At 44.8% G+C, this 27886-nt stretch overlaps 1 protein-coding gene across 3 annotated transcripts; it reads right to left on the bottom strand.

Annotated features, from left to right (window-relative positions):
- Window positions 1-265: 265 nt before the first annotated feature.
- On the bottom strand, window positions 266-27545 carry OPTN (optineurin). Of its 3 annotated transcripts, none has more exons than XM_058190880.1 (14): window positions 27291-27545; window positions 23284-23454; window positions 21242-21444; window positions 20481-20648; window positions 18730-18809; window positions 17533-17679; window positions 16147-16231; window positions 12821-12936; window positions 10186-10335; window positions 7137-7230; window positions 5563-5721; window positions 4437-4567; window positions 2467-2522; window positions 266-1563 (listed from the first exon to the last, which is right to left on the bottom strand). In XM_058190880.1, the coding sequence occupies exons 2-14, from the start codon at window positions 23447-23449 to the stop codon at window positions 1439-1441; spliced, it is 1680 nt and encodes a 559-aa protein (XP_058046863.1). In that variant the 5' UTR covers window positions 23450-23454; window positions 27291-27545; the 3' UTR covers window positions 266-1438. The 3 variants fall into 3 exon arrangements, with proteins under 3 accessions (XP_058046863.1, XP_058046862.1, XP_058046864.1); XM_058190879.1 differs by having other exon boundaries at window positions 23284-23460; XM_058190881.1 differs by lacking the exon at window positions 20481-20648 and having other exon boundaries at window positions 23284-23460.
- Between the last annotated feature and the right edge of the window lie 341 nt (window positions 27546-27886).

Genomic DNA, 27886 nt, shown 5'->3' on the forward strand with positions numbered 1-27886 from the left:
CAGGGTGTGCCCATTTTGTAAGCTGCTTCCGGACAAGCTTTCATTTGCAAATAAAAGTTTTAATCCTTTCCACCTATCTCGTATGGTTATTGGGCCCGCATAACGGATAAACTAAGAGGAGCTTTTTGGGAAACCAGATCGGATTAAGAAATCGCTGAAGTGTTTAAAAGATCTTGTCCAGTTACACCCAAAGAAAACTCTTGAAAACACTATTTTAAAAAGATATTCAGATCCTCTAGCATCTTCAGTAAACTTTAAAGCAAAATATTTCAGAACATGGCTTTATTGTTTTCTTTCATGAATACAATTCATATATCACTTGTGCCATTAAGTCTTTTTTTTTCAAGTATAACATCCAGACGATTCTTTAAACAGAAATTTCAAATATAAGGACCAAGGAAGTATTTATTGGGCAGTTAATTAATTTAAACTTCATTTAGTTTAAACAAGGCCGCTCACTCACTGTAAAAACTAAGGTGAATGAGTGTGACCGACACACATATTGTCCTTCAATGGTTTCCTAGCTTTCTTGTAAACTTTGTATTAGTAAGGTACTTACGGAACAATAAGAGGTACAAAATTAAGCTTTAAAATAAACATTTAAAGTATGTTATTTAATTACACCACTAGTGACTCCTGCACTGTTTCATCAGTTAAGTAATTCGTGATCTGTTTTGATCCACGCTGAAATAATCACAATTTAAGCAGGAATTGAATGAATCAAAAGAACAAGCAAAAATCAGCATTCCTATTATTGCTCTCGCTCTCTTTTATCATTTACAGATATGCCATGAATAGCAGCAGACTGTTTTAGAGGAGAATCACATACATCTGTGTGAATGTTTTCTCAATTGGCAATCAACACACTTTTATTTTACCTGTTGGTCAATGTCAATGTATTTCATCATGTGATTCACCTCTGTCTTTCAGTACCACACGGAGGGCCACACAAAAATTTTGAGGGTGAAAAGTTTAAATCCTCCGAAGTCCTCTTCTCATTTCATTCAGAATCACTTGAGTTTTAGTGGATGCGATCCGACTATAAAATGAATCGTTCCAGTCAAAACAGCTACAGAAAGGGTTCTACTTCAAAATCTTTCTTAAACCCTTTTAAAATATGCGATTAAATGTAAATATGCAGCTTTTGAAGCTGCCTTTGTAAGACTTCCAGTCTGCAGTCTTCCTACTGAACAAGCTGTGTTAAATGACCTCCACATTGTCATCTTTTGAAATTATGCAGCTGACATGTTTAGCTTCAGCTAGCTGGAAACTGATTGTACGGATGTACGTTATAGTTTTTGTAAGGTCAGTTTTGAATGCCTAACTACATCCTAAGCCGTTAAGGTCTCAAATGTTTTCTAAACCAAGGTGCATATTGACATATAGATTTTCCTTTTTTTACAAAGTGCAGGTGTCTGAGCATTTGTGAGAACATTGTTTAGATGATACAGTCCATAACATGAATTTGAAGCGTATCTATATCCGGAAGAATTATACCACATTTTGGACAAGAATGTATAGGAATATCTCTTGGCTGCTGTTGCTGATTCTGGTCTTCAGCTCCTGCAGGTACAGTTTTGTTTTGAAAAAAGAAATAAACATGAACATAAACATAAACATATACACATACATACATACATACATACATACATACATACATACATACATATATATATATACATATATATATATATGAATTATACTTTGAATAATAGATGCATTATACATACATATAGTCCTCGACTTACAACCACAATGGAGCCCCAAGTTTCTGTTATTAAGTGAGACACTTGTTAAGTGAATTTTGTCCCATGTTACGACTTTCTCTCGACACATTTGTTAAGCGAATCACAGCAGTGGTTAAGTTAGCCAAACGGTTGTTAAGTGAATCGGGCTTTCCCATTGACTTGGCTCGTCACAAAAAGGAACGACGTGATCATGGCAACCGTCATAGAGGTAAGTCAGTTGCCAAGCATCCGAATGTAAATCACGTAGGGATATTGCAATGGTCATTAAGTGTGAAAAATGGTTCTCAATCACTTTTTTCTGTGCCGTTTTAATTTTGAATGGTCACTAAATGAACTGTTGTATGTCGAGGACTAGCTGTATATAATTCAATTCAATTTTCCTTTTATTTTCCCCCCCCGGGTTCTATCATCCCGTTTCAGCACCAAGCTCAGACAGCACCAAGGACGCCACAGTCCTTCTCCTATCCACAAACCCAACTCCCTTCTAGCTCTGATGATGTTCCCTAGTTGGGTCCTGAAACGTCTGCACGAAAGCCACCAAGCTCAGAGGCCTCAAAGGACCCAACAGCTCAGCCCTGAGCTACGAACATCCACTTCTATTGGTAAAACTATTTCTGCTCTCAAAACGGAAAGTTCTCATCAACCCACTCTGGATTTGTGATCTAAAGAAAGACTCCATTTTGTCCAAATTTTGTCCTACCTTCCTGAGCGGACTCACCTTGATCTGATGGCAGCCTGGTTCCGTGCCGGGTTTGCATTTCTGCCAAGGAGCACCTGAGGGGGCAAGGGGAGTACATCTTAAGGGCCAATTCTCCATTTCCATGAGAGGAATTTTTCATTTTTTTTAATTTATTAAAAATATCTGAGGGCACCACAATGGATAGACTAACGACAATTTTAGAACAAGAACTCGAATTGATTAAATAGCAACCAATACTACAATGCCATGCTCCGATAGACAGACAGACAGACAGACAGACAGACAGACAGACAGACAGACAGACAGACAGACAGACAGACATATAGATTTAAAATTCTGGATGGATGGATAGAGGATAGATAGATAGATAAGATAGATAGATAGATAGACAGACAGACAGACAGATCATGATGATCTATGATCTATCAACCAAACCAACTGTTGTGATCCAGGCCCAAGTAGCTAGTAGGAAACTCAGTCAGAGTAAAAACAAACAAACTTTATTAGAACGGCTAAGAATTACTTCATTCTCAGCGTAGTTCAACTAAATTAAAGCAAATTCCTCCCAACACAAATTCCTCAGTCCTATCACCAACCTTGGTCCAATTAGGCAAGCTGCCAAAGGCCTTTCTTGGCAAAAGTTCAGAAGACACCGATACGAAACAAATGCAACAAGACAAAGCTATCAACATTGTTTTCCAGCAAAGAGCTCAAACACCGTTGCTGGTCCTTTAAGACTTATGGGAGGGGCCAATCATCTCCTGGCCCTACTCCTTAGTTGTCCTCTTTGCTTGAGCTGATCTTGCCTTCTGGCAGCTCTTCTCATGTGTGCATTAGGACCAGGCTCCTCCTATTCCTCTGCCTCACTACTGTCAGCCTCTGGAGGCTCCGGAGTCCGCACATCACTCCCAGATGGCCCTGGCCTTATCTCTGCCTCCGACGCAGAGCCCTCATCCAGGCCTTCCCCAGCCTCCACGACTGGCCCATGTTCTTCTTCAGCCTCATCGCTGTCTGTTGCCAGCTCCGCAGGCTGCTGGCGGACCACAACACCAACATAAACCAAGTTCACTGGATATTGTGGCTGATGCTTGGGGCAACTTTTAAGGCAGGGATCTCCAAACTAGGCCAATTTTAAGACTGGTCCTACCTCAGTAGGACCTACTGAGTTCAACTCATGGCTGGTTGAAGAATTCTAGGAATTGAAGTCGTTCAATTCCTAGAATTCTTCAACCAGCCATGAGTTGAACTTAGAGGTGGTATTCAGTCGGTTCAGACCGGTTCGTCCGAACTGTTAGTGGAAATCGTGGGTGGGCCCATCCACCTACCCATCTCGGCTCTATGCCATCCTACTGAGGTAGGTTTTTAAGGCCGGGCGCATGTGTGGAAATCATGTGCGCCAGCAAAGCGGATGCGTGAACAGATGCATGTGCACACATTTGCAAACCAGTAGAGAAAGGAAGTGAGTACCACCCTGGTTGAAGTCCGTAAGTCTTAGCTGCCAAGTTTGGAGACCCCAGTATTAAGGTTTGATGGAAGGTCCTTGGAACCTCAAGAGAAATGTCCTTCCATGACAGAGAACGTGTTCTTGGATCCTGTTAGATGACACCGTTTCACAGAAGGGATACCTGCCCTTCTAGAAAGACTTGGAGATAAGCAGTCATAGATGTAACCCAACCCTCTTCCAGGAAGGACTTTATGGGAGGCCACCAGCCTTTTGAGTTGAACCCAGAAGTCAACTGGGAGAAAACATGCCATACAAAGCAGTGGTATTAACGAAGGTATCATGCGGTGGACCCAACATTGCTCATGTCACTGCCTTCTGGACCTACTGAAGTTTTCAAACTCTCCTCAAGGGCAGGCCCTTGTTGAGTGTGTTACAGTAGTTCAATTAAATGAACAAGGTGACAAGAACCTTGATGGAGAATGGTTTTGTTTGAGTCTTTCTTTGCTACACATGGGGAGGGGAAAGTCCTTCATTGGTTGCTCACCTGCCAAGATCTCCACGTTCTTGATTTTCAGCCACGAAGTACGCCAACTGTGTGGCTAGTTGTTCTTTTTCCTCATGGATCTTCTCTCTTGCCGCTCTTTCTGCGTGGAAATCGGAGCAGTAGACCTCCACCTGCTCAGGAAAACGATGGTCTCACTTCAAACAGTCCCAACATTTTCATCCTGAAGTCTAATCCTCGCCCCTTGCTCACCCTTAAGAACCCTGGTGGTGCAGTGGTTAGAGTGCAGTATTGCAGGCTAACTCTGCCCGATGCCAGCAGTTCGATCCTGACCGGCTCGAGGTTGACTCAGCCTTCCGAGGTGGGTAAAATGAGGATCCAGATTGTTGGGGGCCATAGGCTGACTCTGTCAACCACTTAGAGAGGGCTGTAAAATCACTGTGAAGCGGTATAAAAGTCTAAGTGCTATTGCTATTCCTTCCTTCCTTCCTTCCTTCCTTCCTTCCTTCCTTCCTTCCTTCCTTCCTTCCTTCCTTCCTTCCTTCCTTCTTCTTCCTTCCTACTTTCCTTTCTTATTTCCTTTTTCAACCTTCCTGGTGGCACAGTGGCTAGAATGTAGTATTGCAAGGTAACTCTGCTCACTGCCAGGGAGTTCGATCCCAACTGGCTCAGGGTTGACTCAGTCTTCCATTCTTCCGAGGTGGGTAAAATGAGGACCCAGATTGTTGGGGGCAAGAGGCTGACTCTGTAAACCGCTTAGAGAGGGCTATAAAAACACTGTGAAGCGGTATATAAGTCTAAGTGCTATTGCTATCTAACCAGGCTGGCAGCTTCTGGATGACTTGGTTTGGGCTGGGAAGTTAAGGGCAGATTGGATGGGAGACCACCACAAAATTTAGCCTTGACTGGGAAATTGAAAAACATCCCAGAATGAGGTATTGCAAACCACTTCCATGCCCCCGCCCCCAAAAAAGAAAAAAAGATAGGTGGACGTATCCATAAAGTCATCAGGAGTTGAGATTAAGGAAGATCTCACCTACTTTTTCAGGTGACAGGACCTGACTGGACTTCACAACTAAGCAGAGCCGGTCCCGATCAGGATGGAGGACCACCAGGGAATCTCAAGCTACAGACCAGACCCGGGAAGTTACACCCTGTTCAACTATACCTGAGCTCGCAGGACAGCCACCGTCTCAAGCTCTTCTTCTTGCTTCACAAGCGTTTGCTTCATTTTGTCGATCTGCAACTGTTTGGCAGCCAGCGCCTTTTCGGCAAGATCCAGTTTGTGAGTTAATTCGTCTAATGTCGCCTGGTTGGCCCTTTGCCCCTGCAGGAAGATGAATCAGGAGGTCACCGGTTGGAATTCTTGCCCCTGCAGTAGGATGTCACCTGCTGGATTCCAGGGGCCCACTCACCAAGTCGATTTTGGGGGGAAAAATGGCTAAGCAGAATTGGACCCGGTTCCTGCTTGGATGGGAGACAGGAAATGTAGTGTAGGCTGGGAAGTTGAAAAAAATCCCATATGGAAGGAGGAGGAGGAGGAGATAGAAAAAAGAGCAGGTGGAGAAAGAGAAGATAGGAGAAGGAGACAAAAGGAGGAGGACATAGAAGAAGGTGGAGATAGGAGGAGGAGGTAGAAAACAGGGAAGGAGAAGGAAGAGGAGATAAGAGGAGGAGGATGGGAAGGAAGAGATAGAATGAGGAGGGGAGGTGGAGGAGGAAGATGGAGGAGATAGAAAAAGAATAGAAGATAGAAGACGGAGAAGGAAGAGAAGACAGAAGGCAGAGGAGAAGGAGACAGAAGGAGGAGGCGATAGAAGGACGTGGAGATAGGAGGAGGAGGAGGTAGAAAAAAGGAAGGAGGAGATAAGAGGAGTAGGAGCAGGAGAAATTGGAGGAGGAGGAAGGAGAAGGAGGAGAAGGATGGAGGAGATGAAAAAAGAGCAGGAGGAGATAGAAGATGGAGGAGAAGGAAGAGAAGAAAGAAGAAGGACACACAAGAAGGACACAGAAGAAGGTGGAGATAAGAGGAGGAGGTAGAAAACAGGGAAGGAGAAGGAAGAGGAGATAAGGAGGAGGAGGAGGATGGGAAGGAAGAGATAGAATGAGGAGGGGAGGTGGAGGAGGAAGATGGAGGAGATAGAAAAAGAATAGGAGGAGGAAGAAGAGGAGGAGGAGAAGGAAGAAAAGACAGAAGGAAGAGGATAAGGAGACAGAAGGAGGAGGCGATAGAAGAATGTGGAGATAGAAGGAGGAGGAGGAGGTAGAGAAAAGAAAGGAGATAAGAGGAGCAGGAGGAGGAGAAGAAGAAAGATGGAGGAGATGAACGAAGAGCAGGAGAAGATAGAAGATGGAGGAGGAGAAGGAAGAGAAGAAAGGAGGAGGAGACAGAAGGAGAAAAAAAGAAGAGATAGTAGTAGTAGGTGAAGGAGAAGGAAGAGATAGAAGGAGGAGGAGATAGAAAGAAGAGGAGGAGAAGGCAGAGGAGATAGGAGGAAGGAAGGAAGAGGAGGAAACCCAGCGTAGGTTTAAGGAGAAACCATCCACGATGGCTTCCCATCCTTAGCCCAACCCCGCTGTTCTCAGTGGGGCTCAATATTCACAGCCGTTTCACAGCCGCCCCAAGATTAGCGCTTTCTAATCTCTGTCCGGGTCGCAAGCGGGGGGAGCCCAGGATGTTCTCCAACAAGGCCCCTCCATCCCTTTTTTCCTACGGTCCTCCTGGCCGAGAGCGAAACTCACCTCTTTGGTTCTTAATTCTTCAACCGTTTGCAAAGCCTCGGTCAGGTCCTTGACCAGCTTGCCATAGGCATCCTGGAGGTTATGAAATTTGGCTCTGGTGGAGGATGAGGAAGACAAAATATAAGCGCCAACAGAGGGTCTCTTCCCCCTTTCCCAGAAAGCCAAAATAAATCTCAGAGGAACCAAAGAACCGATATCACTAAACCAGGGGTCTCCAACCTTGGTAACTTTAAGCCTGGAGGACTTCAACTCCCAGAATACCCCAGCCAGGGGTCTCCAACCTTGGTAACTTTAAGCCTGGAGGACTTCAACTCCCAGAATACCCCAGCCAGGGGTCTTCAACCTTGGTAACTTTAAGCCTGGAGGACTTCAACTCCCAGAATACCCCAGCCAGGGGTCTCCAACCTTGGTAACTTTAAGCCTGGAGGACTTCAACTCCCAGAATACCCCAGCCAGGGGTCTTCAACCTTGGTAACTTTAAGCCTGGAGCACTTCAACTCCCAGAATACCCCAGCCAGGGGTCTCCAACTTTGGTAACTTTAAGCCTGGAGCACTTCAACTCCCAGAATACCCCAGCCAGGGGTCTCCAACCTTGGTAACTTTAAGCCTGGAGGACTTCAACTCCCAGAATACCCCAGCCAGGGGTCTCCAACCTTGGTAACTTTAAGCCTGGAGCACTTCAACTCCCAGAATACCCCAGCCAGGGGTCTCCAACCTTGGTAACTTTAAGCCTGGAGGACTTCAACTCCCAGAATACCCCAGCCAGGGGTCTTCAACCTTGGTAACTTTAAGCCTGGAGGACTTCAACTCCCAGAATACCCCAGCCAGGGGTCTTCAACCTTGGTAACTTTAAGCCTGGAGCACTTCAACTCCCAGAATACCCCAGCCAGGGGTCTCCAACTTTGGTAACTTTAAGCCTGGAGCACTTCAACTCCCAGAATACCCCAGCCAGGGGTCTCCAACCTTGGTAACTTTAAGCCTGGAGCACTTCAACTCCCAGAATACCCCAGCCAGGGGTCTCCAACCTTGGTAACTTTCAGCCTGGAGGACTTCAACTCCCAGAATACCCCAGCCAGGGGTCTCCAACCTTGGTAACTTTCAGCCTGGAGGACTTCAACTCCCAGAATACCCCAGCCAGGGGTCTCCAACCTTGGTAACTTTCAGCCTGGAGGACTTCAACTCCCAGAATACCCCAGCCAGGGGTCTCCAACCTTGGTAACTTTAAGCCTGGAGGACTTCAACTCCCAGAATACCCCAGCCAGGGGTCTCCAACCTTGGTAACTTTAAGCCTGGAGGACTTCAACTCCCAGAATACCCCAGCCAGGGGTCTCCAACCTTGGTAACTTTAAGCCTGGAGCATTTCAACTCCCAGAATACCCCAGCCAGGGGTCTCCAACCTTGGTAACTTTAAGCCTGGAGGACTTCAACTCCCAGAATACCCCAGCCAGGGGTCTCCAACCTTGGTAACTTTCAGCCTGGAGGACTTCAACTCCCAGAATACCCCAGCCAGGGGTCTCCAACCTTGGTAACTTTAAGCCTGGAGCATTTCAACTCCCAGAATACCCCAGCCAGGGGTCTCCAACCTTGGTAACTTTAAGCCTGGAGCACTTCAACTCCCAGAATACCCCAGCCAGGGGTCTCCAACCTTGGTAATTTTAAGCCTGGAGCACTTCAACTCCCAGAATACCCCAGCCAGGGGTCTCCAACCTTGGTAACTTTAAGCCTGGAGCACTTCAACTCCCAGAATACCCCAGCCAGCAAAGCTGGCTGGGGAATTCTGGGAGTTGAAGTCCACCAGGCTTAAAGTTGCCAAGGTTGGAGACCCCTGCTCTAAATCACCCCAGACTTGAGATGGGTTTAGCCCATCCTGGGGAAGAGAATGAATATAGATTCGGAACATAACTACAAAGACAGAATATGGGAAGAAGCCACCGGAGGGCAACAAAAGAGATTTTTATTGTAAAATTCAGCCTGGTTAATGCCAAATCGAGGGACCGGGGTAGCTCAGTGGCTAAGACGCTGAGCTTGTTAGGTCGGCAGTTCAGCGGTTCGAATCCCTAGTGCTGCCGTGTAACGGGGTGAGCTCCCGTGATTTGTCCCAGCTTCTGCCAACCTAGCATTTTCGAAAGCAGGTAAAAAGATGCAAGTAGAAAAAATAGGGACCACCTTTGGTGGGAAGGGAACAGCGTTCCGTGCGCCTTTGGCGTTGAGTCATGCCGGCCACATGACCACGGAGACGTCTTGGGACAGCGTTGGCTCTTCGGCTTTGAAACAGAGATGAGCACCGCCCCCTAGAGTCGGGAACGACTAGCACATATGTGCGAGGGGAACCTTTTTACCTTTCAGGCCAAATCTGCAGTGCAGCTATAACCAGCTTTCCATCTGGAAACGCTGCTAGGCAATTTACCCAGGAGGTAAGGAAATAAGAAATCAAACATTTGCTGTGACTCTACCAAATATGCTTTTTTAAAAAACAACAACTCCAAAAGGCAACTGGACTTCCTTGGTATTTTTCCTTGAAATCTTTTTTGCTTTTCATCCAAGAAGCTTCTATAAATATAAATCCTTCCTTTTTCCACCATTCGGTCAAGAACTGAAGAAGCTTCTTGGAGGAGAAGCGAAATGTCTCCAAGGGAAAAACAAAAATCTAGTTGCCTTTTGCAAAAAAAACACTTTGGGGATAAGCACAACTGGATGACCTGAGAATATCTATCGACATCTGTTGTCCCTCTCACACGGCGTCTACGGAGATTCTTAATCATCCAGGTCACGGTTGCCCCAAAGGTCCTTTTTGCGAAAGGCAAGTGGACTTTTGTTTCTCCTTGAAGACGTTTTGCTTCTCCTCCAAGAAGCTTCTTCGCTTCTTGACCGAATGGGTGGAAAAAGGAAGGATTTATATTGATACAGGATGTATGACTGCAAGGAATATAAATCCTTCTTTTCTCCACCATTCAGTCAGAACCGAAGAAGCTTCTCGCATGAGAAGTGACATGTCCTTTGGGATGCGGAGACCCAGTCCCCTGCTCTCTGTTCCCAAGGCGACACTCACTTCTCATCGTTGGTTTTAGCCTGTTCCAGCTTAATTTCTGACTGCATGCTCTCCACCTGCAACTCCAGTTTCTTAATGGTGTACAACAATTGTTGCTTCTCATCCAAGTCTGCAACACTGGAAGGGAGTTCCTTTTCAAGACTCTGACACCTGGGGAACGGAGACATCGTAAGGGAAGAAAGAGGGTTAAAAATCTGAAGGAACCGGCAGCATCTTTTCAGACAGAACGCTGTGGTGGCGCAGTGGTCAGACTGCAGTACTGCAGACAAATTCTGCCAACTGCCAGCAGTTCGATCCTGATCGGCTCAAGGATGACTCAGCCTTCCTTCCTTCCTTCCTTCCTTCCTTCCTTCCTTCCTTCCTTCCTTCCTTCCTTCTTTCCTTCCCTCCATCCCTCCCTTCCTCCCTCCTATTCCTTTTCTCATTCTTCTTCTTGGTGGCACAGAGGTCAGAATGCAGTATTGCAGGCAAATTCTGCCAACTGCCAGCAGTTCGATCGTGACCGGCTCAAGAATGACTCAGCATTCCTTCCTCCTTCCTTCCTTCCTTCCTTCCTTCCTTCCTTCCTTCCTTCCTTCCTTCCTTCCCTCCCTCCCTCCCTCCCTCCCTCCCTCCCTCCTATTCCTTTTCTCATTCTTCTTCTTGGTGGCACAGAGGTCAGAATGCAGTATTGCAGGCAAATTCTGCCAACTGCCAGCAGTTCAATCCTGACCGGCTCAAGGATGACTCAGCATTCCAGCATTCCTTCCTTCCCTCCCTCCCTCTCTCCCTCCCTCATTTCTCTTTCTTATTGTCCTTCCTGGTGGCACAGTGGTCAGAATGCAGTATTGCAGGCAAATTCTGCCAACTGCCAGCAGTTCAATCCTGACCGGCTCAAGGATGACTCAGCATTCCTTCCTTCCTTCCTTCCTTCCTTCCTTCCTTCTTTCCTTCCTTCCCTCCCTCCCTCCTATTCCTTTTCTCATTCTTCTTCTTCTTGGTGGCACAGAGGTCAGAATGCAGTATTGCAGGCAAATTCTGCCAACTGCCAGCAGTTCGATCCTGACCGGCTCAAGGATGACTCAGCATTCCTTCCTTCCTTCCTTCCTTCCCTCCCTCCCTCCTATTCCTTTTCTCATTCTTCTTCCTGGTGGCACAGTGGTCAGAATGCAGTATTGCAGGATGACTATGCCGACTGCCAGCAGTTTGATTCTGATCGGCTCAAGGCTGGGTCAGCATTCCTTCCTTCCACCTTCTCTCTCTCCCTCCCTCCCTCCCTCATTCCCTTTCTCATGGTGCAGAGATCAGAATGCAGTATTGCAGGCAAATTCTGCCGACTGCCAGCAATTCGATCCTGACCGGCTCAAGGATGACTCAGCCTTCCTTCCTTCCTTCCTTCCTTCTTTCCTTCCTTCCCTCCCTCCCTCCTATTCCTTTTCTCATTCTTCTTCTTCTTGGTGGCAGAGAGGTCAGAATGCAGTATTGCAGGCAAATTCTGCCAACTGCCAGCAGTTCGATCCTGACCGGCTCAAGGATGACTCAGCATTCCTTCCTTCCTTCCTTCCCTCCCTCCCTCCCTCCCTCCTATTCCTTTTCTCATTCTTCTTCTTGGTGGCACAGTGGTCAGAATGCAGTATTGCAGGCAAATTCTGCCAACTGCCAGCAGTTCTATCCTGACCGGCTCAAGGATGACTCAGCATTCCTTCCTTCCTTCCTATTCCCTTTCTCATTCTTCTTCCTGGTGGCAAAGTGGTCAGAATGCAGTATTGCAGGCTGACTATGCCGACTGCCAGCAGTTTGATTCTGATCGGCTCAAGGCTGGGTCAGCATTCCTTCCTTCCTCCCTCCCTCCCTTTCTCATGGCGCAGTGATCAGAATGCAGTGTTGCAGGCTAAACTCTGTCGACTGCCAGGAGTTCGATCCTGACTGGCTCAAGGTTGACTCAGCTGTCCGTCCTTCCAAGGTCCGTAAAGCGAGGACCCAGATTGTTGGGGGCAAGACGCAAATAATGCTTCCACATTGTAAATCACCCAGAGAGGGCTGTAAAGCACTATGAGCCAGTTTATGGATAGTCCTCGACTTACAACAGGTCATTTAGTGACCCTTTAAAGTTACAACGGGACTGAAAAAAGTGAGTTATGACCATTTTTCACACTTACGACCGTTGCAGCATCCCCTGTGGTCATTTGATCAATATTTGGACGCTTGGCAACTGACTCAGCTATATGACGGTCGCAGTGTCCCAGGGCTCACGTGATTTTTGCGACCTTCTGCTGAGCACAGCCAATGGGGGAGCCAGATTCACTTAACAACCGGGTTACTAACTTAAGAACTGCAGCGATTCACTTAACAACGGTGCCAAGAAAGGTCGTAAAAGGGGGCAAAACTCACTTAACAGACGTCTCATTGAACAACAGAAATGTTGGGCTCCATTGTGGTCATAACTCGAGGACTATCTGTACCTGACTTTGAGGAGGTGCAACTGTCTTTAAGGATGGGCTGAGGTAACTCCGAATCACCATTAAACCAACCGTCGTAAGTCAAGGACTTCTTGTATGGCCAAGAAATACTACCTGGATTGTTCACGTTTTCTCCCGGAGTCGAGTTCGATTTAAAAAAAAAAAAAAAAAGGGATTTGACAGCATTCGATGCTTACTTTTCGTGCAGCTTTTTCTGAATTACTTCGGCTTCTTGTAACTTGGTGTGGGTCTCCTGGAGCTCTCTGAAGAGGGCAGAGACCTGCAGGTTCAGCACCTCCACTTCGCTGCCCACCTAAAAGAGCGGATTTGTCAACCGAAAAACCGAACGTGTCTTGCTGCAAACACGACGAGGCGCGAAAAGAATGTGGCTAACCGCACACACAGAAGTCAAACAGGTACCTGACTCTAAACGAATCGCCCACTCAGAATAATAAAAATAAAAACCCTCTGTTGTGACTCCAGCCCCCGAACCTGGCCCCATGCCCGAAAGTGACTCCGAGAGTGAGGGGGAAGGGCCGGTAAGGCTTACTTTGGGAGCACCGATTCCTTTGGCTCGGCTCCAGGATCCAGAACCAGACCAGTCGGAGGACGTAATGAGGCTGTCATCCCCTGATTCCTCCCTTCCCCAGGCTACGCCTTCAGACTCAGCTGATAATAATAATCAAGCTTGGATTGACCCGCACTTCAGAAGATTAGAGAGGCGGCGTCATCAAAAGGAAGGGTGGGGCAGGAGCCCCACCCCACAGGATATATAAGGAGCTTTGGGACTGCTCTCACTTCACAGGAAGCAAAAGTTTAGCTGAACCGTTTCAAAAAGAGCTGAAAGTCTTGCTACGTGAGTCATTTGTTTGAACTTTGGCAAGCAGCTGTGATTTCTCTGCCAGGACTGATAAGAGCCGTGAATCCACTGGCTGAAGGCCAGCTCGTGGGTCTGAAATGGGGAAGGAGACAGAACACCCTTGTTGTGCCCTTGAGGCACACTACAAGAATAGCACACACACACGCTGCTCCTACAAAACCAGCGTGTGCTGCCTGGCTGATTCTGCAAAACACACCATTGTTGGTCACTTGAAGGAGAGTTTTCTGTTTAAATTGTGGACAGCAAAGAAGGGGGTTATTTGCAACTAAGTTTAAAATGCACGCCATTTTTAAGTGGTGTGTGTAACACCATCAGTGCTAGAAGGGGTGTGTGTGTGTGTGGAGAGGAGGGGGAGAAGGGGAAGGAGAGAGGACCATGGGGATCCTTGGTGCTTTTTGAACTTGGTGGTTTCTTGCGGACATTTCAGGACCTAACTAGGTAACACCATCAGTGCTAGAAGGGAGAGGTGTGTGTGTGGAGAGGAGGAAGAGGAGGAAAAGGAGGAGGGGGGAGGAGGAGGACTGTGGGGTCCTTGATGTCTCTGAACTTGGTGGCTTCCTTGCAGACATTTCATGACCCAACTAGCTAATATCATCAATGCTAGAAGGGAAAGGGTTGTGTGGATAGGAGGAGGAGGAGGAGGAGGAGGAAAAAGAAAACCACCAAGTTCAGAAAGAGTACTAAGGACCCCATATATGACTTCCTTTCTAATCCAATTTTTGGTAGAAAACCTTTAGCAGGGGAGAGATAGAACAAGGGAGAGGGGGTGAAGATGAAGACCAAGGCCCACCCCCTCCTCATCCTAGGCGGTGCAAAGAGGAACGGAGAAGAGAGCAACGTGGGTTGCGTGGCTTACGAGGGAAGAAAGGGACCCGACCCTCTTTACAAGGCACAGGTGCTGCTGGAGTTTAAAAGGAAAGACAAATGGGAGGAACAAACGCTGACTTTTTCTGGTGTTTCTTTGAATCCTGTCATCCTCCCAACTGGATTGATTTATTGCCATGCTACTTTACTTGTGGAATTCCTTTATTTTGCTTGCCCTGCCGGATTAATTACCTGGTCTTGCCTTGTTGGATTTATAGATGGAAGTTTTCTGCTTAACACTGTTTGGGCCTGAAGTATTGCCAGCCAAAGACTATGACAGGTTGGTGGAAGAGTTCTCTCTCCAGGCCGGAGAATTGAAAGGGACATTTGGGGGCACAGTTGGTGATAATAAAGGGACTCATATATTGGTTCTCTGGCTATGTTGCCTTTATGTCACACCACAAGTCATCACATTTTCTTGGAGGAATTCATCTGCCTCAGAGTTTTGCTTGCTATGGGACGATTACTTGGAACCCTGACACCATGCGTCACAATGGAACACTTTGTGATGTACAAGGCCTAAGATTTACAGTTCTACAGAGGAATTATTGAGTCTGTCATTTGCACCTCTATAACTGTCTGGTTCGGTTCTGCAACCCAACAAGAAAGACACGGACTTCAGAGGATCATGAGAACTGCAGAAAAAATAATGGCTACCAACCTGCCTTCCATTGAGGACCTGTATACTGCACGAATCAAGAAGAGGGCCGTGAAAATATTTACAGATCCCTCACATCCAGGACATAAACTGTTTCAACTCCTACCCTCAAAACGACGCTATAGAGCCCTGCACACCAGAACAACTAGACACAAGGACAGTTTTTTCCCGAAGGCCATCACTCTGCTAAACAAATAATTCCATCAACACTGTCAGACTATTGACTAAATCTGCACTACTATTAATCTTCTCATCGTTCCCATCACCAATCTCTTTCCACTTATGACTGTATGACTGTAACTTTATTGCTGGCAATCCTTATGATTTATATTGATATATTGACCATCAATTGTGTTGTAAATGTTGTACCTTGATGAAGGTATCTTTTCTTTTATGTACACTGAGAGTATATGCACCAAGACAAATTCCTTGTGTGTCCAATCACACTTGGCCAATAAAAATTCTATTCTATTCTATTCTATTCTATTCTATTCTATTCTATTCTATTCTATTCTATTCTATTCTATTCTATTTGATGCAAAAGTGCAATCGGGTACAAGCGATGGAAGGAAGTTCATTTAAGTAACTTTTTGAGTTTCGGAGGAACGAAACAATAAAATCCCTACTGGGTTTCGGGTACTGACTGTGAATCAGTGAGTAGTTGGCAACGTTAGTGTTTTCTGAGTTTGGGTGATTTCTCGCACTTGTTTTACTGCCCATCTAGACAAGATCTTGACAAAGTACGTAAGGTAAGATTTGCAAGAAAACAGCCAAGCTCAAAGAGCACCGAGAATTCTTCATTGCTGCCACTGTCCTCCTCTTCCTCTCCTTCTCCTCTCTTCTAGCCCTGATGATGTTCCCTAGTTGGGTATTGAAATATCTGCAAGAAAATAACCAAGCTCAGAGGGCACCAAGGACCCTACAGTCCTCCTCCTTCTCCTCCTCCTCCTCTTCTTCCTCCTCCTCCTCCTCTTCACACACCCCTCCCTTCTAGCACTGATGATGTTCCCTAGTTGGGTATTGAAACATCTGCAAGAAAATCACCAAGCTCAGGGAGCACCAAGGACTCCGCAATTCAACCCTGAGCTATTTTCTTCTATTGGTAAATGAGTAGTACTTACACTTTCACTTCTCTCTTCTTTCTTGTCGGCTTCTTGTTCTGTTTGAGTGCCTTTGTCATTTGTTTTCTTTTTCAAACTCAACAGCCTGTGGAAAGCAAGGTTTCCGATGAAACATTGGTCTAGAATGTCTTATCAAAGCACATTTAGCTTGAATAATTTTTTGACAATTTGAAGGACGTGCAAATGGATGTACGTGCAAACAGATGTACAAGCTTATACTTTTGAACCTGTTTTGCTAGCTATTGCTACAACAGATTTGTCGGCATTTAAGGGGGGATAGTATTCATTTTATCCTTTGTTTTTTAAATTCACATCTTTTCAATGTTTGTATTTAGTTCTGTTTTTTATTTTTTATTCAGTTGTCGAGTATGTATTAGATAATATATCTAATATATCATATATATAAGCATGAATTGAATACATAAAATGAATACAATTAAAGGGACAGGGACGGTAGGCACGCTGGTGCACTTATGGATGCCCCTTACAGACCTCTCAGGAATGGGGTGAGGTCAACAGTAGACAGTCTTAGGTTAAAATTTTGGGGATTTTGGGATGAGACCACCGAGTCAGGTAGTGCATTCCAGGCATTAACCCCTCTGTAGCTGAAGTCATATTTTCTGCAATCGAGTTTGGTGCGGTCCAATTTAAGTTTGTATCTATTGTTTATTGTTTAATTTATTCTCGTTTTGTATTTTAACTTTTCCAATAAAATAAAAAAGATTTGAAAAAGGTTTGAAGGACGAGCTGTTTAACTCAAGCTGCATCTTGAATTGCTGAGAGCCATATCATAAACGTCTTATATATGGGTCATATAAGTGCCCAGGAACACGCTTAAAGGTTTTTTGGATGCTCAAGAGCCATACTAGTATGACCTGAGTGCTTTGGTAGGCCTTATCACCTTTTTACAAAGCCTTTAAAAAGGGGACTATCTGAGATAGGTGCCACCTTTTGTTACGTCCATGAAGCGGAAGATCTTCCAGCCACTGAAAATGGGTCAACTCTACGGCTTGGCTCTTATTCAACAGGAATTCAGCACTTCCAATGGAGACGTACAATGGGACAGCGGACCATTGGTGGACTTCCACCTACTTCCTCCAAGCTAACATGCTCCTTTGCGTTGCCTTCTTCCCAACTGTCCCACCACAGCTGGGTTGCTCTCCCTACTTCTGTTCCCATACAAGTAGGGTGAGATGAAGTGGAAGGCATCTCCATCTTTTTAGCGCTGGCTGGTTGGAGAACACCAAACCTTGTTTGGGGCAAGAAGGCCGAGATGGAGATACTACAGAGTTACACGCGGAAGCGAGAGAATTGATTACTGGGAAAGCACAGAGGTTGAAGCTGGCTAGCAAAGATGTCGGATACAACTAGAAGAAGAATACAAACTGTTGACACTTGTCCTTCAGCTCCTGCAACTTATTTTCCAGGGCTTCGCGCTTCTGAGTCTCGGTCCTGAGAGAATGTAGAAGCTGGCTGACGGTTAATTCTTCTTTTTCCAAGTATTTCCTGGCTTCGTCCACAGATTTATTCCGGCTTTAATAAGATAGAAAAGACACATTTGGGTGAAATGATGAACATTCCAGGGGGCCCCAAACTTGGCAGCTTTAAGACTTGAGGACTTCAACTCCCAGAATTCTCCAGCCAGCATAGCTGGCGGGAGAATTCTGGAAGTTGAAGTCCTCAAGTCTTAAAACTGCCAAGTTTGAAGATCTCTGCTCTAAAGCAAGAAAGGTTGAAATCCTGATTCAGTTATGGAACTCAACCAACAGCTGGCACCCAATAAGTGAATTCACGACTGAATTTGGATTTCAATCTAAGTCTACCCACCAGGTAGGCCACAACAGGAGATCAATTCCACCACAAAAGTAAGGCCACTTTTACTAAGAATAGTAATAGTAATAGTAGTAGTAGTAGTAGTAGTAGTAGTAGTAGTAGTAGTAATAATAATAATAATAATAATAATAATAATAATAATAATAATAATAATAATAATATAATCTTGCAAGTTGCTTGCACTATACCCCCCCACTTCTTATACTCATGTGAATTAGGGAAGGGCCTGTCTTCCAGATACAGATAGTCTCGACTTAGAACAGATCATTTAGTGACCGTCCAAAGTTACAACGGCACCCCCCCCCCCAAAAAAGCAACTCGCGACCGTTTTTCACACTTGCAACCACTGCAGTTCAACGATCAGAATTCCGACGCTCGGCAACGGACTCGTATTTATGACGGACACAGCGTTCTCCCCCTCCCCCGAGTCACGTGATCCCCTTTGGCAACCTTCTGAGGAGCAAAGTCAAGGGGGGGGGGAGAGCCAGATTCGCTTAACAACCGGCGATACTAACTTATCAACGGCCATGATTCGCTGAACAACGGTGGCGAGAAAAGTCGTAAAACTCACTCAACCAATGCCGCCCTGAGCAACCGAAATTTTGGGCTAGGGGATGGTCGTAAGTCCAGGACTACCTGTGGAGGTAGAATATTCTCCTTTTCAGCAGCTGTCGACCGACCTGGAAGAGGAGGGCAGGACAGAAACAGATGTTCGAAAAAACCGAAAAAAGCTACTTAAAAGCTACTCACACATACAGAGCCGCGTTCTCGTTTATTCTTCTCACGTCTACATTCTGATGGTCTTTCAAAGGCCCCTCCGCTTCTCCTTCCTGTAGAAAACAACCACCGGCTTTGTCACTTCGATCGGCTGGTTTTCTGTCTCCGAATAAACACACTTTATGAGTTGGTCCAAAGAAGGGGTGAATGGATACTCCCCCAAAGCCAGCGCTTGGGTCTCTTACAATTTTAAGCTCTCCTTTGCCCCTCCTCACCCACTTCCAAATCCGTTCCCGGAGATTAAGTAATGTTGTTAAGTTGCTACCTCTGAGGCTATGGGTAGTCCTCGCCTTATGGCCGAAGCGAAATTTATGTCACCAAGAAAGACATCTGTTAAGTGAGTCTTGCCCCATTTTACGACCCTTTCTTGCCACCGCTGTTAAGCGATCCCTGCAATTGTTAATTACACTATTATGTGTATTACACTATTACATTAATAATAACTGTGTTTCCCCCAAAATAAGACCAGGTCTTATATCGACTTTTGGCTCCAAAAGACGCATTAGGGCTTATTTTCCAGGCAGGGCTTATTTTCAGGGAAATACGGTACTCAATGTGTTTGTCTGTCTGGCAATCTTAACTGGGGCTTATTTTCAGGGTAGGGCTTATAATAAAAGCACCCTGAAAAATCATGGTAGGGCTTATTTTCCAGTTGGGCCTTATTTTTTTGGGAAATATGGTAATCAGTTATTAAATGCATCGAGGTTTCCCATTGACTTGGCCGATCAGAAGGACGCCACAGGGGATCACGTGATTCCAGGACACTGCAACGGTCCTAAGTACAAGACAGTTGCCAAGTGCCTGAATTTCGATCACGTGACCGCAGGGATGTGGCCAAGGTCGAAAAAACGGTTCCTAAGTCCCCTTTTTCAGTGCCATTGTAACTTTGGTCACTAAATGAACTGTTATTAGGTCAATGTCTCTCTGTATTTTATATAGAGAACATGGCTTATCATTGTTCTTCCTTGATTCATCATCATCTTCATCTAACGACCCCATAATCCCTTGCGGGGTGGAGTCTGGGCAACTGAATGGAGCTAGCAGAGTGTTTTAATGGCCGGATGCCCTTCCCTGTCGCCAGTGTGGAGTTTTGTTCGGCAGATAATATTCTCATTGTGCCCAGAGAGAGAAATATCTGCCTCTACCTAGGATCGAACTCACAGCCTCCTGATTGTGAGGCGAGAGAGCTCCACCTCTAGGCCACCGCACCACTCCTAGTGTTCTTCCTTGATTCTTCCTCCAAAAATAATTTAAAGTCAATTGTGGCCACTGGCTTCAAAGACAGTTAACAAACAAAGGCTTAGCAAATAACCTACCAAACATACATTACTCTTTTTTTTTTTTTTTTTACAAACCGTGATGTCTGAGTTCATAAGGAGGGGTGGGGTGGCCTAGAGGTGGAGCTCTCACCTCACAGTCAGGAGGCTGTGAGTTCGATTATAGATTGAGGCAGATATTTCTCTCTCTCTGGGCATAATGAGAATATATCTGCCGAACAAAACTCTGCACGGGCGACAGGGAAGGGCATCCGGCCAGTAAATACTCGGCTCCGTTCAGTTGTCCAGACTTTACCCTGCAGGGGATTATGGGATTGTTAAATGATGATGATGTCTGATTTCATAAAGCTCATTAAACAGGTTTTGGGTTTAAAGATCTGTACGTAAGATTGAGGAACCTCCCGCCAGTGACCGGATCCTTCTTGAAGAGGATCGGAAGCCGCTTACATGCATTCTGATCTCGACGAAGGAGTCTTCGGCTGTGGCCGCATTGAGCTTCAGCTGCAGCTCTGAGATGATGGCTACCAGATCCGCCTTTTCGGCCTGCAGTTTGGCCACCTGGGCCTTCAGTTGTTCCACTTCTTGGGTCACCTCCTTCCTCGGACCGAGATTTTCCTAGGAGAAGAAACCCAGCTGTGACTCGCCTTCCAGAGCGGCCGAGATGTTACGGGCCCAACGGCGAAAGGTTCCAACCATCCTACCGCCATATGGCAATAAATGACAGAAAGTCCTCGACTTACAATGCTTCATTTAGTGACCGTGCACTGAAAAAAGGGACTTAGGACCGTTTTTCATAGCTACGACCTTTGTAAAATTCCCGTGATCAAAATTCAGGCGCTTAGGCAACCGGTTCATACTTATGACGGTTGTAGCGTCCTCGGGGTCACGTGATTCCCCCATTTGGGACCTTCTGACAAACAGGGGGGGGGGGAAATCCAGATTCACTTAACCACCGGGTTGCTAGCTTATCTGCTCCAAGTGATTCACTTAACAACAGTGGCAAGAAGTCGTAAAATGGGGCAAAACTCACTTAAACAAATTTCTCACTCAGCGTAATCAGTTTCGGGCTACGTTCTGGTCGTAAGTCAAGGACTACCTGTAAACAGTTTTTTTTTTCTGGCTAGTTTTTCAATTTGGGAGCCTAACCCAAAACCCTCCCTCTTCCTTCTCGGCCCCCGACAAAGTCAAAATTCTTGTTTTTCACTTACGGTCCTGCTCTTTTCTTCTTTTTCTTCCAGGCTTTTGAGCTGATGGTGGAGACTTTCGTTCTCCAGACACTTGGCTGCCAAACACTGCCGGGCTTCCTTGAATTTCGATTCGTAAAATTCCCGCTCTTCTTTCAACTTCTCCTTCCAAGCAGACAGCTCCTCAAAACGATCCTTCATGGCTTGGTTCCGCTGCCTCATGGCTTCTGGTTGACCCCAAGAAATACCCAGTTAGGGGTCAGCACGACCAGTTCCCTAAAAACTACTGAACGTGGGTTCAAGGAAATACTTTGGGGGGGGGGAAGGCACTGATCAGTGGTGGGTTTCACATAATTTTACAACCGATTCGCCGCGCGTGTCTTCCGCACATGCGCCCGGCCTTGAAAACGTGACTAAATAGGACAGCATAGCGCCAGGCCACGTGAGCAGGCCCACTAATGGTTGCCACTACCAGTTCGCCCGAATCGGACCGAACCGGCTGAATACCAGCACTGGCACTGACCATCTACCAATACTGCAAGAAATACTTTGAGGAGGGCATTAACCATCTACTGACGTTCCAATCGACCAACTGGGTTGACCTTGTCAGAGAAGGAAGGCAAGCACGGATCTATGGAGATTCTCCATCCTCCAGGTCCTGGTTGTCCCAAAGGTGCTTTTTCAAGCGGCAACTGGACTTCCTTGTTTTTCTGGGAAGGCGTTTCACTTCTTCTCCAAGAAGCTTCTTGAAAAAAAGCACCTTTGGGAAAAGCATGGATCCTAGAAGGTTAGATCAGCATGAGTCTGTCACTCAAATCTTTCAGAAATCATTCCTTAAGTTCTGTGTGGCTCCTCAACTAAAGTTGTCAAGAAGAAGAATGTTTTTGAAGTTGGACTCTGATATATCTGGTGTTCCAATATTTGAAGGGCTGCCACAAAGAAGAACGGGTCCACCTGTTCTCCAAAGCACCTGAGGGCAGGACAAGAAGCGATGGATGGAAACTAACCAAGGACAGAAGCAACCTGGAATTAAAGAGAAATTTCCTAACAGTGAGGAAAATTAACCAGTGGAACAGCTTGAGCAGGGGGTTGGGCTAGAAGGCCTCCAAGGTACTTTTCAAAGTATAGTATAGTATAGTATAGTATAGTATAGTATAGTATAGTATAGTATAGTATAGTATTAGTATTAGTATAGTATGCTATGCTATAATTCATATAATATAATATAATATAATATAATATAATATAATATAATATAATATAATATAATATAATATAATATAATATAATATAATAATATAATTCCCTCAACACTGTCAAACTATTTACCAAATCTGCACTACTATCAATCTTCTCATAGTTCCCATCACCCATCTCTTTCCACTTATGACTGTATGACTGTAACTTTGTTGCTGGCAATCCTTATGATTTATATTGATATATTGACCATCAATTGTGTTGTAAATGTTATACCTTGATGAACGTATCTTTTCTTTTATGTACACTGAGAGCATATGCACCAAGACAAATTCCTTGTGTGTCCAATCACACTTGGCCAATAAAAAATTCTATTGTATTCTATTCTAAAATTCTATGCTATGCTATGCTATGCTATGCTATGCTATGCTATGCTATGCTATGCTATTCTCTCTACTCTACTCTCAAGTCATTCCACTGATTAATTGTTCTAATTGTCAGGAAATTTCTAAGTTGCTTCTCTCCTTGATGAGTTTCCACCCATTGCTTCTTGTCCTGCCTTCAGGTGCTTTGGAAAACAGCTTGACTTCTTCTTCTTTGGGGCAGCCCCTCAAATATTGGACCCCTGCTATCGTGTCACCCCTGATCCTTCTTTTCATTAAAATACAGAAAGTGGAAAACAATTAATTGGAACTTAATCACTTGCCTATATCTCCAAAGATCAGAGGAGCTAGACTCATGTAAGTCCAGGGCACCTTAAGCGCAAGTGGTTCTTACTACAGGGTGAAGACACCCAGAGGCAGTCTCCTCTGAGGAACATAGAGGTCTGAGAAGGATCTGCTGGCCATAATTTGACGTTGAACCTTCACCTTTAAGTTCATTGTTCTCCGTGATAAGTTCTTTCATCTGCTGAACCATCTCTTCCACGCTCGAGCTGCTGAGGGTGGGTGGTACCAGGTTGGGGTGTCCATTCTCCACTTCGGTCTTCTCCGACTGCCCATTTTCGAGAGGGAGGTTTAAAGGCTTCTTGGACATGGCTCCTGTAGCTTCAAGTTTTTAAAAAATAAATAAATAAAAAGGAATGGCGAGAAAGAAAAGGAAAAAAAAATAAAAACAATGCAAGACCCTGATCTACAACAGTGTTTTTCAAACTTGGTGGGTTTTAAAATGTGTGGACTACTACTCCCAGAATTCTCCACTGGGGGAAATTTACACGTCTTAAAATTGCCAAGTTTGAAAAACTCATCTAGACTAGCGGTCTCCAACCTTGGTCCCTTTAAGACTTGTGGATTGCAACTCCCAGAGTTCCTCAGCCAGCTTTGCTGGCTGAGGGGCTCTGGGAGTTGAAGTCCACAAGTCTTAAAGGGACCAAGGTTGGAGACCCCGATCTAGACTACCCAACTGTAACCTTACTACACATTTTTTTAAAAAAATGCTTTTTGTATGCCGGCTAACTTAAGTTATGGAGTTTGCTATCCAAGTTCTAACTATGGTTTAATCCGCTAAGCTTATGAGGTCACCAAAATTATACAAGTGCCTCCCCTGGCTGATGTAAGTTATGCACAGCTATTTTGAAAACAGCAAATCATTAAAATCATATTCATGTAATTATATGACTATTAAAATATTATCAGAGATCTGTTTCAGACAAATTGGATAAACTATAAATAGCAATATGTTTTGTAACCAGAATCTTTGCAACCATATTGGTGTATAATTCTTTCTCTGAATTTTCCTCTGATTTTGGTCTGGTATTATAAGCCTGACAGAATGAAAAAGGGATTTTTTAGTACGATTAAATAACTCATTAATGACTTCTGCTAATAAATCTATAAGGGTTTTACATTCAATGGGGATTTTAGGAACTTTCCTTAATTTTATAGGTCTGTTATTTTCTTGTTATTAGCTATAGTTATGCCAAATTGTTTTTATGTGTTATACTTGAGAATTTCCTTCCCCAAAAACCTATTATTCAGCTTGCAGTTCAATCTGATTGATATACAGTACTTGAGAATAAAAATAAAAACCTGGTGACTAATAGTCTCTGAATACAATGACAATATATGAATCTTTTTGGCCTGAATTCCAGAGATAAGGTTCAGATGTTTTGACTGCTTCAGTCAACAGTTTTCACACCCAATTGACAATATTTTTCTTCTGTGCATTTAAACAAGTACTTACAGTGTTCATAATATAATTGCCCCAATTTTCCCTTAGCTTTACATCCTAAGATTCCTCCATATGATTTCTGACATAAAACAGCGGTAGATATTTAAATATTTTTTCCCCAAATGTATAAAACTAAAATTGATAGGTTTCTTAGCTGTAGCAAACATATATCTTACAAGAGTCCCAAAGAGTTAAAAGTTTAATGGAGTTTGCATTTAAAAGGTTTTTTGTTGTCGTTGTTAATGTATTTATCAAATGTATTGGCCACAGGGTACATATAAATATCTTTTTAATGAAGCATTCCAAAATCATCTAAAATTAGTGTGATTGGTTTTAAAGCTCCAGACAGAATACTGGAACGTGTCTTTATTATTCTTTTTTTTTTCAGCCTAACATCAAACATCTATCAGATATATATAGAATATATGCTTTGAATATATTCTGATTTTATAAATATGATTTTTTTTTAAAAAGGGGGTTTCTGTTCAAGTGGAAGTTCTTAACAACATTAAACTCTTCTGCAATCATTAGTTGCAATTCAAATTAAAAAGCTTAGAAAAAACACCTATTGCAGGATTGTTCTTTGTGGAAACTCAGAAATAAATTGGGATGATATTAGAATTAGCTGAATTAACAATCAAAATCATTAAATGCTCTTCGTGATCAAAATGTGTTATAATTTATGGATCCCAACAAGAAACTAAGTACTGTCTTATTCATTGTCACTATAACTAGTCATTATCAAAGCACTTATATTCCAGTTCATTATAGTAAGCCTATTAAGCAAAATAATGCCTCTAAGCCTTTTACAGTTTCTATTAATATACAGTACACTTTGTAATTTCCTAAAAAAAATATTTTCATTTGGTGAAACATGACTCCTGGAGCAAAATTAAAACAGGCCGTAGTGTCTTTAGCTCAACATTTCCCCTCTCATTCTAAAGGGCCGTAATATTCTTCCAAATTTCAAAATTTATTTTCAAAAACCTGAAGTCACAACTTTTCTTCAAGATAAAAATCTCGAACCGCATGAGCTTTCTATGCTATTTTCAACAAGTAAGCCAATCCAGAAAGGGCAGCCACTTAACTAAGAATATGGATCCATTTTTTTTAAAAAAAAATTGTAACAAAAGCTCAAATGTGTAACCAAATTAGTAATAAACACCCTCAACTATTTTACTAACTACAAACAAAAGGAAAATAACATTTAAAGTAACTATGGATGGAAACTCAAGATGCTTTCTTCCTATTTTTTGAGAAATAAGAAATCTTGCAGTCATTATTAAAACAAATTTCTCAGTAGACCAAAATGTTGGGTATTTTTTCTCTCTCCCAGCATTTCAGATTTTGGCAAAGCTTTTGTGCAAAATAACCCTTTTGGCCAGGACCGACTACCCTTTTAAAGTCTTCACCTTCCTCTAAAAACAGGTGTTTTTTTTAAAAACTTGGCAGTTTGAAGAGGTGTGGATTTCAAACCCCAGAAGTCCTCGGCCAGCGTGCTGGGGGATTCTGGGTACTGAAGTCCACACACACCTTATCCAGCTTTCCTCAAGAATTCTGGGAGTTTTAAGTCCACGCCCTCTTAAAAGTTTTCCACGTTTGAAAACCGCTGCTTTGCGCTGGCTGGTGAACCACAAGAAACTACTGAGATTATAAAAAGACTTGTAGAGTTACTATAGCTACTTATAGAGCTACTTATAGGCAAGTGGGTGATTTTTCCCATGATTTGGTGTGCTCCAGCTTTGAGTGTTCATGCACGCAAATTGGTGATGCCAGGATGTGATGGGGTGTGTGTGTGGGGGGGGGGACGGGGACAACAATTTTCCGCAAAGCAATAAGAGTCTCTTTTCCCTGCTTGGGTAAAACCTGTTCCCATTTCAGGAAGGACCCTAAAGCCATGTTCCAAATCTTGCCTCCAGAAGTTGACTGGAGATTTTTAAGAAGAGACTGGACAAAATGGCAGAGGGTCTGTTGCTTGAGCAGCGGGTTGGGCTAGAAGACCTCCGAGGTCCCTTCCAACTCTTCGTTATTCTATTTAAGTAGATATTGATCTCTTTGGCAGCAGGGCCTGGAAAGGCCTCTCGCCCGTAACTGAATCTCGGTAGTCCCTGATTTACAACCGCAACCGGGCCCAACATTTCTGTTGTTAAGTGAGCTTTGTTTCGTTTTATGACTTTTCTGGCCACCCTCGTTAAGCGAATCACCGCAGGTGATAAGTTAGCAACCCGGTGATGAAGTGGAATCTGTCTTCCTTCACTGACTTGGCTCGTCAGGTTGCAAAACGGGACAGACCGCGTGACCAACGGAACACAGCAAAGGTCACAAATACGAAACCCGTTGCATCCAAATTTTGAACGCGTGACGGATGGGGGCGCTGCAAAGTGTTGTAAGTGTGAAACGAAACGGTCCCAAGTGACCTTTTTCAGCGTGAACGGTCACTAAACGAACCGTTGTTAAGTCCAGAATTTACCTGCCTCGCCTTAACTTTGGAGAAATCCCAGCTCTTCCCCTATGTATCTCGCAGGCCAGTTGATGCCGCAAAGCAAGCCTGTTGCAAGTCGAGGACCTCCCCCCCCCCATGCAAAGAAGAGAGGGCGTGGGGGGGGCGTTGCAAAGGCGCCATCCTGGCCAGGGCTGAGCGCAGATCTCCGGGGTGGCGCAGCCCCTTGCTTGGATCGGGCCAGGCGCCTTCCCGACCTTTCCTTACCTTTGCAAAAGCGGCTGCAAGGCACAGGGCGCAGAAGGAAGCGCCGCTTAGCGGCCCGTTCAGCCGGGCAGGCGCTCCGGGGCGGCGGCGGCTCCAAGCGGGGTCTCCCCGGGCCCGGGCGGGCAGCGGCTGTTGGGTGCCAAGGCGGCCCCGGTGGTGCGTAAAAGCGCAAAGGAGGGCGCGCTGGAACGGCCGGCCTGGGAATCCCCTCCGCGCTCAGTGCGCTGGCTCCGGTCAGCTGACGCCAGGAAGAGCCTCCGCCCCGGCTTTTCCGGGGGCAAGAAGCGAGGACGCGCCTTGGGAAGCCGCCGCTCCTCCTCCTTTCCCTGGTCTTTTTCCCCCGGGTCTTTTCTCCCTTTCTGTCTTTCTTTTTCCCTCTTCCTCTTTCCCTCTTTCCTTTCCCTTCTTCCCCTTTCTGTCTTTCATTTCCCCTCTTCCTCTTGTCTTTTCTCCTTTTCCCTTTCTCCTTCTTCCTCCTTTCTTTCCCTTTCTCTCCTCCCTTTCTCTCTTTCCCTCTTTCCTTTCCCTTCTTCCCCTTTCTGTCTTTCATTTCCCCTCTTCCTCTTGTCTTTTCTCCTTTTCTCTTTCTCCTTCTT

The sequence above is a fragment of the Ahaetulla prasina genome, chromosome 7, assembly GCF_028640845.1.
Source record: "Ahaetulla prasina isolate Xishuangbanna chromosome 7, ASM2864084v1, whole genome shotgun sequence".
NCBI lineage: Eukaryota > Metazoa > Chordata > Lepidosauria > Squamata > Colubridae > Ahaetulla > Ahaetulla prasina.

What these genes read in the sequence shown, in the direction of transcription:
- OPTN (XM_058190880.1), bottom strand. Translation starts at nt 23,449, where the DNA reads ATGTCCAAGAAGCCTTTAAACCTCCCTCTCGAAAATGGGCAGTCGGAG. An exon ending in TCGTCGAGATCAGAATGCAT is followed by an intron (nt 18,810 to 20,480) that starts GTAAGCGGCTTC and finishes TGTTTTCTACAG; the next exon opens with GAAGGAGAAGCGGAGGGGCC. An exon ending in TGGCTGTCCTGCGAGCTCAG is followed by an intron (nt 4,568 to 5,562) that starts GTATAGTTGAAC and finishes TTTCCTGAGCAG; the next exon opens with GTGGAGGTCTACTGCTCCGA.